Raw genomic sequence first — 10,573 nt, forward strand, 5'->3', positions numbered from 1 at the left:
CAACAAAAGTGCATTGACTGACTTACTGCAAACATTGAAGAAGGTTGGGGTTGAAGGAACACCTTTATCCGCAAAAACTCTTTTAGTTTTTTCAGTTTTTTTTTTTTTAATCAAAAAATTTTGAATATTTGAAAGATGTAGATAAGGTTTATATAGACGTTGGAATTGATGGTCTGAAAGTATTTAAAAGTTCGAATCGGACATTATGGCCAATTTTAGGTTCTGTTGAAAATTTGAAAATTATTACACAATAGATGTAACCAAAAAAAGTATATTAATAGAACAACTTTAAATCTTTAAATCTGTAAATATGTAAAATCTTTAAATCTGTAAACATGTAAAATCTTTAAATCTGTAAATATGTAAATGAAAATTAGTTGATGAGTTTGTGATGACAACAATGAGGAGTTTAGGCCAATTGTGCTGATGAGTTTGTGATGACAACAATGAGGAGTTTAGTATGCCTTTAGAGCAGGGCAGATATATTTTTCAGTCATAAGAAATTGCTATTGGTAAAAGAGAGATAGAATATCACACCGACAAGGGGAAACTATCAGAACTTTCCCACGGCTAGAACAAAAATGTGTACTTGAATGAGTATAGTGATGATGATAATATGGGTGCTTATATGATAGTCAGCTGTCTTGTAGGGTATAAACACATACATATATAAATACAAAAGTATGCAAACACATCGCATGCACAGATAATTTTTTTTTTTCACGCTTCACACAAACACGCCAAGAATTCCGATTTGTTATTGTTTTCTGTTGATTTCTAGCAACGCTTGAAAAACGCTTAAAATCGACAATGCTCATCTTGATCGGCTCAGTACGCGCGGAAATGTTAGCCACAAACGATCATATTTTAGTCAAGGAGCTGAAGCTCCGTCGCCAGCAGCGGCAGAGACACCCGTTGTGCAATTATAATAATTTTGATAACTTACTAGCCGCTACTCGTACAATATTTATCGTCACGCTTTTTGTACTCACATTCAGTATTCATTTTGATTCGAACGAGGCGCGAACCGCGGATGTGTTGAAAGTGCAACTACCACATGGAGGTGTCCTGGTGGGCCGCCATCGTGTCTCGCACAAAGGTCGGCATATTCGAGCCTTTATGGGGGTGCCATATGCATTGCCACCAGTGGAAGAATTGCGCTTCAAGGTGCGTGTCAGTGAAAAAAAAAATTTAATAAAGAGTGCAATCAACGTAAGATTTTAAGAAATCTAGAGATTTGCTTGCAAAATTATTGCATGTTTTTTTCTAAATATTACCAGCTAGAGTTTGTCGAATCCCACATACTAGTACATTTAAATTTGGTTACAGCAAAAAAATTTACTCCAAAATGGGACCAAATGCATCGAATTGTGTTTCAAACACATTCGAAGTCAAGCATTGCCACACTTGATAGTGTGCTCCTTCTTCATATTAACCATAACGGAGTTAATTGTAGCCTTCAGAGAAAAAATGGTGTTATCAGGATGCTTATTGGTTTCAAACTCAACTACGCCCCAAACGTAGTAATCCAGTGGAGTTAGGCGGCCATAAGTTCAGTGTTTTTTGACGTTTCTGGGTGTTTAATTTTGTTTAGAAGTCGTTTTGCTCGGATAATTCGCTGTTCTCGTGTTTGCTCCGACATAAACTGTTTTCTGTGCATAACGTAGAATTTATGCCGGAGATCAGAAACATTAAACTCCCTCTCAAGGGCTCTCATTGAGTTTTAGCATACCTCGTCAATGATCGCTTGCACTTGTTGAGCAAATTCTGCAGATTGGCCTGTGTTGAGTTTTGCAACAGATTCAGCATCGCCGCCTGATGCTTCAAATTGCTTCTCTATGAGTTGTTAAGTTAAGTTGTAGTTATCCATGCCTTGTCCGTTCGCTCGAATTTTTCGTAGAAAGTTTTGGTGATATACGCGGAAGTGCTTATTACGAGCCTCAATTATTAAATGGCTTTAGAATAAAGCGTCGTCCTTTCTGTGGAAATTCGCCATTTTTCTTTCAATCTTGATTAAAGTAACAAAACCCTTTGTTCTATTACCTTTATGTCACCATCAAAGATGCCATACTTCAAAATTAGGTAACTTTTGAAACAATATATTTTTGCTTGAAATATCGTTAATTTTGGTATTTCGTAAATTTATTCTCTTGTAACAATTTGCACACCTGATGTAGCAGAAGTTCATACAACAACGAAGAGCAATGACGATTTAACAAAAAAATATCCCTATTTTTATAAACCGCCGTCTTCTTTAGCACTCATTTGTTTACAATAGTTATTCTACCTAACGCAGAAGTGCCACATATTAGATTTTAGAGTCGAAAATTACATCGAAATGTGCCTAACAAGACATGCCATGTTTAACACCACCAAATTTAATTAATGCATAGATTGTGAGTCATTAAAATATATTAAAATAAATAATTATGCCTAAATCATCGAAATCAATCACTGACAGTCCGAAAACTACCACAGAAAAAAAGTATTGATGTTGAAACTTGTGTTTACTATAAACTCCATGATCACAGAAACGAGCTGAATTGTACCTGTTTGCGCTTGCGGTGTGTCTGTGGTAGGTGGAGGCCGTTGGTTAAGATTTTCAGAAGAGTCTACTAATGTTCGCCGAACTGTTGAATGTGCTTAATATACCTTTTCAAAATCCAATTTTCCAATACGCAAGGAAAATAATTGTAAGAAATTGCGTCATACATCCAACAGGTTTATTATTATTTACATTTTAATTTATAGTAAACTCTGAACTATAACAAGATATATTTATATCATTTTAAAAAATTTCACTCTAAGACGCACACAGAAAAAATTGCGCTAGATTCTAAATAAGCAGCGGGACACCCTTATCACGAAATTGTCGCAAACATGACTTGCCAAATCACTATAACGCATTTGCAGAGCACGCGTGCAGAAATTTGTGTAAGTGTGTGAGTAAATCCATCCAGCAGTACCGAACTAGTACCCCTTCAGTGGATTTAGGATCATTGTTAGCTCATTAATCTATATAAGCAACTAGTAAGTTCTAAGTCTATCCTTTTTCGATATGCTTATTGAATCTACACATCGGCGGCCGCCGTAGCCGAATGGATTGGTGCGTGACTACCATTCGAAATTCACATAGATAACGTTGGTTCGAATCTCGGTGAAACACCAAAATTAAGAAAAATATTTTTCTAAAAGCGGTCGCTCCTCGGCAGGCAATGGCAAACCTCCGAGTGTATTTCTGCCATAAAAAAAAGCTCCTCATAAAAATATCCGCCGCTCTGAGTCGGCTTGAAACTGTAGGTCCCTCCATTTGTGGAACAACATCAAGACGGACACCACAAATAGGAAGAGGAGCTCGGCCAAACACCCAAGAAGGGTGTACGCGCCAATTATATATATATATATATAATTCTAAATTTAATGATTTATTATTCTGTTAATAAAAGCAAATCATAATCTAGCATGCCAAAACCAAAAGCAACTGTCGCAGAGCAATGACACAGTCATTTCCGAGCAATTTACATATAAATGTATTAAGAGAAATTTAAAGTTTCAACAACATATAACGGGCACACCCTCTTCTCATTATCTTTTCGTTACAGTCCGGGGTGGACCATTGCTTCCTCTACAATACGCCTCTATTCTTCTCGACAGTCCGCTCTAGCTCTATGTTGTGAGATTTTCGTCTTTCGTATATCGTCTTCTACGTCTGTCAACCATCGTCTCCTTGGCCGGCCTCTCCTTCATGCTGCTTCAGGGTTTGCTTCAAATACTTTTTTGGTCGTTCTTTCGCTGCTCATTCTTAAAACGCATCCATACCACCGTAATCTTTGGGACTTTATAAACCGTATACCCGGAATTTAAAACAACGATTTTTTATAATATTATGTAGAACTTCCATATGGACGAAATTTAGCAAAAATTTCTTGGAACCAATTTTTTATTGATGGCGCCATAGAAAAATCTTTTTTTATTTTATTCGCCATTACAATTGCACAATAGTTCAGTAACTGTATTATATACCAATATTTAGCAATTATAAATTTTTGTTCCAATGAGGATTCGCTAGAAACAAAGCTAAAAAACTTTATTTCAGATGAAATCGAATTTTCTGTCTTGAATTTTTCATTTTCTAATACACCGAAATTATTATTATAAGGGCACCACTTCTTGACAAGTTTTAACTAATATGCATACTTAAAGGGTATTTCAAAAGGGATGCTTTGATGTCAGTAGGGACAATTTAAAGGTTGATGAAAAAATGTCAAAAAAAACTAATTCTGTCGAGAATAGAAAAAGGACCGACCAGTGATCAACCATCAAGGTAAAGAATTTGCTGCTATACTTGGATCTCACAAAATAGATCTGACTTAGAATCAACAAAAAAAAAAACAAAAAACAAGACATCACCACACGAGGGCAGTGGTAGTAAAACGGTGCTGGTCGCTAATTAGGATTATTTCCGTAGAAATACTCAACCACTTCAACAACAACCACATCACTCAAAACGCAAAAGCCAAATGCTTGGGCATAATCATTGACGCAAAACTAACCTGGAAGAAAAAACAGATTCAGACAATTGTATTGGCTACTCAACAAGGACTCAAAACTGTCAGTATACAACAAACTACTAATATATATGTAAGACCGTGATAATACCCATCTGGAGATACGGCATAGAACTATGGGGGACAGCAAGCAAATCAAATATACAAATAATTCAACGACTTCAATCAAAAATTTTAAGAACTATCGTAAATGCACCCTGGTTTAAAACAAATGAAGACTTACACCGCGACCTAAAACAAAAAACCTGAAATTATCTAAATTTTTATCTGTTTTACAACATCTGAGCGCGTTTTTGGAAAGACCCCTTACTTTGGTTCACTCCAAAAGAAAATAATCGATAACAAAAAGATTTCAAAAACAAAGCACCAAAAAACGAAATTTTAAACGACAAAAAGCCTTCGGAAAAATGTAGCCTGCGTCTTCGTTCCGAAGTTGTGTTGGTTTGTCTTATTCTCGCCTAGCTCTCGATATTGCCTATACAGCCAGGTTACCACTAACTTGTGGACGCAATTGCTCTGTAAATGGGCATGGAATATGTGAACAAAAACGTAAATTGGGTCTTAAGCCTAAAACCAAATGCTTCGAATGAAATTAAAGGCATATATTCGTAAAGCGAGTAATTTAGTTGTTGGTGTTGGATCCTCATCAACAACAAGTGGTTGCGCCAAATAAAAAATAGTGCAAATTGTCCAACCAGCAATCAAACTGAAACGAATTTAGAAATGTCTAATCCCAGTTACCCGTACACCACACACTCACCTCTGACTCAGCGGGTTTCTGAGTAACCTAAATTTTGATGATGGAACTGGCGATGCCACCTTGAAAATGCGCTAAGCGATCTCGTAGCCAGCATAAATTCTACAGATCCTTTATTGCGATTACAAAAATAAATCGCACATCGGTAATTGGAGAAATGACCGGCAAGAATATCTTCCCAAAGATGTGTGCGACATAAATTTACAACATTCGAGGAGTTTTAACCACACGGTCCGGGCGCAAAAGTTGAGAGCGAATATAATAAAAATCTATTTGGAACCGATTTACGCCTAATCACAATCACATTTTTCATCTTTAAAGAAAGCTATATCAGACCGTGATATTTACCGCCAACATCGTCTGCCAACCAACTTCAAATTCAAATATTATTATATATTACAAGCTGGCGCAAAATTATTCACATCAGAAGATTGGATGTTTCATTTAACGTCACCTTGTATATTAACTGATTCAAACAATATGAGAAATTTGGTAGCGCTGGTGAGCAAGTCGTGGAAATGTAAGAGTAGTTCATAAAAGAATATTTTTATTGACACGCCCCCAAAAAAAACGCATTTTTTTATTTTTAAATTTGTATTAATATATTAAAAAAATGATCACTTTTAATATGTTCGCTTCAAGAAAACACAAAGAACCTCGAAAATGTAAAGCATAATATTTCCATTACAAAAAATAATAATTTTTGGTTGAACTGGTATCCAGATTTCGGCAGTATCAGACATATTTTCAGTTTTAATCACAATCTAAAGATAATTTTGACAAAGCTTCAAACAATTCTCCATTTTTTGTAGAACGAATGAATTATGACCATCTACTTCTTCAGTGGAGTTTCTTTTAAAACTCGTTTTACATTCTAACTGATATTCAGTCCCTTCACAGTACATAGCTTCCATTCCCATAATAGAGTAGGATCTAAAATTTGGGAAGGAATGTTTTTTAATAACATCTCAGTTATTTCTGAAAATAATTTTAACATACGCATCCATGCAAAGTTCGCGCAGAACTGATTATAAAAATGCGAGGGTGCCAAGTGATGAATGTATACATAACATCACACGAAATAATTCATATTTTACTGCATACTGAGTTTTTACATCATTAAAAAACAAATTTCGTTATTTTTACTGCAAAATAATTATAATTACAACAATAATCTTTAACATTCAACTTTGATTATTTAGTGTTGAAATATGGTTTAGCATTGTTATTGTAATTAGTATAATAACTGTAGTTAGAAAAAATGCAAATATTTTAATAAGATATAAAATGTATTTAATATATTCTGGTTGCATCTTCTTATAAAAAAAATATGAAAATGAGAAATTAGCCCCCTAATGGGGTAGCTATTTCGTAACAGGTCAGTCCTCCCATAAATTTCATTATATTGCATTGTTTACATTATTCAAAACAACCCAATTATATATACGTAGAGATGTATATAAGTATACCCGAGTACATTACGAATGATTAAACTTAACAGCGATATAAAGTGTTAAGTGAAGCAGATGCCTTCCACTTCAACTCAACCGGGCTATTCGGGACATGTTCTTCGATTTCGATGTAACTCAAATATGTTGCTCTCTGGTCAAAATAACGAGACACGTATTTTTTTGTTCACCCGAAAAAATTTTTTTTTCAAGATTTATCGCCAATTTTGTTCTTCGGCTCAAAATCGATTTTTTTCATTATATAAGAACTTTTTTTTTAAATGCTCATAACTTAGTCAAAAATGAACCGATTTTAATAATTCTGGGCTCAAAATGATCGTCATTACTTACACGAACGACTTCATGTAGAAACAATTGCAAACAAGTAGTTGAAAATTTTTTATTTTCCAAAAAACAAAAAGTGCGAAACAGGTTTTTTACTCAAAAATTCATTACTCAAAAACAACGCATTTTAGCTACTGGGCATTCAGCTCAATTGAAGTTCGAAGTATCCTCTTGATTTGAAAAAAGTTATAAAAAAAAAATAAAATACACTTTTTGAAATATTAAATTTCGAAAAAATTTCAATTTTTTTCTTTTTTGCTAAATAAAAAATTTTCAACTACTTTTTTGCAATTGTTTCTACATGAAGTCGCTTGTGTAAGTAATGACGATCATTTTGAACCCAGAATTATTAAAATCGGTTCATTTTTGACTAAGTTATGGGCATTTAAAAAATATTTTTTCTTATATAATTAAAAAAAATCGAGTTTGAGCCGGAAAAGAAAATTGCCGATAACTCATGAAAAAAAAATTTTTCGGGCGAACAAAAAAATACGGGTCTCATTATTTTGACCAGAGAGCAACATATTTGAGTTACATCGAAATCGAAGAACATGACCCGAATAGCCCGATTGAATTGAAATGGAAAGCGTCAGCAATAAGCTCGAATATTCGGCAGCATCAATGCAAAGTCCTCGAGCTCCTACAGCGATTCAATACGAGTATTTCTTTTCCACTTTCAACAGAAATTATAGGTATGACTGAAAAATTGCAATATGTACGAGTATATAGTTTAAAAAACGTTTTATTATAATGAATAAGCACAAATTCAGCTTCGACTACAACAGTCCGCATAAGAAAATATGTCGGAAAAGTTTCTTGATACATTTTTACAATAGTACAGTAAACAATTAAGTACAAACAACCTGACATCGTGGGATTTTCAAATTACCATCAAAGTCGTCCCAGATGAAGTAGGGCATTAATATAATACTAATATATATATTAAAAATAAAACCTTATTTGCTCCAAACATAATATCAGTGGTGCTAACGAAATCACAAATTAAATTAAATACTTAAATTTAATTACTTGTAAGATATGTATTTATATACATATGTCCGTATTAGAAATGAGCGTATGTTAAAATAAAATAATTATGAAAACAAGACTTCAATGTGTTGATTATATTTCTATACAGCCACCTGTACCTTATGGCGCGTGGGTCGGCGAAAGACATGCCATACAAGATTCGCCAATATGTATACAACGTGATCCCTATCAGCGGCATACAGAAATTGAAGGCAGCGAAGATTGTCTCTATCTGAATGTTTATACACCTGAGGTACGTCACAAATACATACATACCTACATATCCGCTATCATACTGACCTACACAAACTTACTTCTAAATAGGAGCTTCCCAATACGGCGCCCTTACCTGTCATGGTCTACATACACGGAGGTGGCTTTCAATGTGGTTCAGGCATTAGCAGCTTTCATGGACCGGAATTCCTACTCGATCAGGATATTATTTTGGTTATAGGCAACTATCGCGTTGGTCCGCTCGGTTTTCTCAGCACTGAAACGCTTGATTGTCCAGGCAATTTTGGGCTAAAAGATCAAGTTGAAATTTTACGTTGGGTACAAGAAAATATCGCTGCCTTTGGTGGTGATCCTACCAGTGTTACGATTTTTGGTAATAGCGCGGGTGCTGCTAGCGTCACATACCATATGCTCTCGAATTCATCCAAAGGTAATGCAAAGGAATAACATTTTCCTCCAACATATTCACAAATAAATTTCTTTCCTAGGTCTCTTTCACAAAGCTATTGCGCATTCGGGTACCTATTACAATCCATGGGCTCAACCTCAATACAAGGACTTATCGGCAAATCGCGCACGCAAAGTAGCACAATTGGTCGATTGTGATGCTGAGGCAAAATGGCCAGAACTCTTAAACTGCTTACGTGCCAAGAGCGCCAAAGAAATTGTTGCTACACTCTATGAATTTTTTGTAAACCAACTGAAGGACGAACAATTTAAATTTTTTTTTGTTAATATGTATACTTGTTTTCCTCCAGGAGTGGGACTATGATCCGATGGTGTCCTTTCAGCCAGTGATAGAGCCTGCACACGAGGGCGCTTTTCTCACAGTTTGGACACGTGATGTCGGTTTACCGCACGGTTTCTCTTTGCCATTCATGACTGGCGCCACCTCAGAGGAAGGTTTACTCAAAACGGCACCACTGCTCAATATACCTGGACTCTTAGACGAGTATAAACAACAATTTGATACGATTCTACCAATTGAGCTGCAATACGATCATCATTCACCAGAAGTGCGAGCAGAAATTACAAAGAAGATTGAAGAGTTTTACTTTAAAGAGGGGCATACGTATGACAAATACAATCATCAGAATTTGACAGATGTAGGTCTTTACAAAACACAAAATAGCGATATGTGGGCTTCACTGTACCTCATATCTTTTTTCTTTCTTTGTTAGCTCATCTCAGATGGCTGGTTTATTGCCGGCATCGATGAATATATACGCCAACGGGTGGATGCCAAGAAGTCACTGAAAATGCCACCCTTCTATGTATACCTCTTTGAACATCGCAGCCCAGCTAGTTTCTCAGAAGTATTCAAAGGTGGAAAAGAGGATTATTATGGTAATAACAAGAACGAGAGTAGTCGAATAAAGAAATTTTTTTGAGATTTTCGTAAATACTATAATAAAGCTTTTTTCTTTACTAGGTGCTTGCCATGTTGAGGAACTGCAATATCTCTTTCCAGTAGCGATGGATTTATTCGTCAGCTCTTCACCCACTAAAAGCGACATAGAGCTTCGCAATGCTATGCTGCAGATGTGGGTGAACTTCGCTAGAGAAGGGTAGGTTTTATATACAATGTGCAATGAAATATTATATTCTCTTTTGTCTGTCTCCACATAGCAATCCAACGCCTGAGGGCTCTAATCTCACAAAATGGGACGAAGTGAAAAGCTATCCAGTGAATTATGCTCGTCTAGGTCATAAAACACCAGAAGAGTTTACCATACTGCAAATGGAGAGTGACATATATGTCGATCGCATGAACTTCTGGCATCAACTAAGGCCCCATATTCCGGCCGAAGCGCGTAAAAGAAGCCATAAAGATGAATTGTAAAGTAAATAGCTAGTCTTTCTAGTAGTAGTAACTGAAAAACTCTATGATAAAGATACATTTATATTGTATTACTCATAATATTAAATAAAGAGAAAATATTTCGATTTTATATGTATACGTATGAAACGTTTTAAATTTATTATATGTAACTAATTTTAATTGGTACTTCTTGTGTCAAGGACAATCCATAGAGAGATAACTTGCCCAGCAGCCAATGAACCCGAAGCGACAGCGCTCCAGCAGCACCTCGCCTGAGCAAATTTCTCTCAAAACTTGGTGGAGAGGGCAGCTGTCCCAAATGAAGGCGAAGGGATAAATGCAACAGTGCCTATCCCAGAGGTGAAAGATG

General features: G+C 35.6%; 1 protein-coding gene across 1 annotated transcript; it reads left to right on the forward strand.

The window, feature by feature from the left end:
- Positions 1 to 843: 843 nt before the first annotated feature.
- On the forward strand, positions 844 to 10,341 carry LOC129239000 (carboxylic ester hydrolase-like). The gene is made up of 8 exons (XM_054874256.1): positions 844 to 1,167; positions 8,257 to 8,400; positions 8,472 to 8,811; positions 8,870 to 9,072; positions 9,140 to 9,487; positions 9,563 to 9,728; positions 9,814 to 9,949; positions 10,011 to 10,341. Exons 1-8 carry the CDS (start codon positions 844 to 846, stop codon positions 10,222 to 10,224), a joined length of 1,875 nt encoding a protein of 624 aa, XP_054730231.1. The 3' UTR covers positions 10,225 to 10,341.
- The last annotated feature ends 232 nt before the right edge of the window (positions 10,342 to 10,573 follow it).

Source organism: Anastrepha obliqua, chromosome 2 (genome assembly GCF_027943255.1).
Source record: "Anastrepha obliqua isolate idAnaObli1 chromosome 2, idAnaObli1_1.0, whole genome shotgun sequence".
In the NCBI taxonomy this organism is placed as follows: domain Eukaryota; kingdom Metazoa; phylum Arthropoda; class Insecta; order Diptera; family Tephritidae; genus Anastrepha; species Anastrepha obliqua.

What these genes read in the sequence shown, in the direction of transcription:
- LOC129239000 (XM_054874256.1), top strand. Translation starts at nt 844, where the DNA reads ATGTTAGCCACAAACGATCATATTTTAGTCAAGGAGCTGAAGCTCCGT. An exon ending in TGAATGTTTATACACCTGAG is followed by an intron (nt 8,401 to 8,471) that starts GTACGTCACAAA and finishes ACTTCTAAATAG; the next exon opens with GAGCTTCCCAATACGGCGCC. An exon ending in GTGAACTTCGCTAGAGAAGG is followed by an intron (nt 9,950 to 10,010) that starts GTAGGTTTTATA and finishes GTCTCCACATAG; the next exon opens with CAATCCAACGCCTGAGGGCT.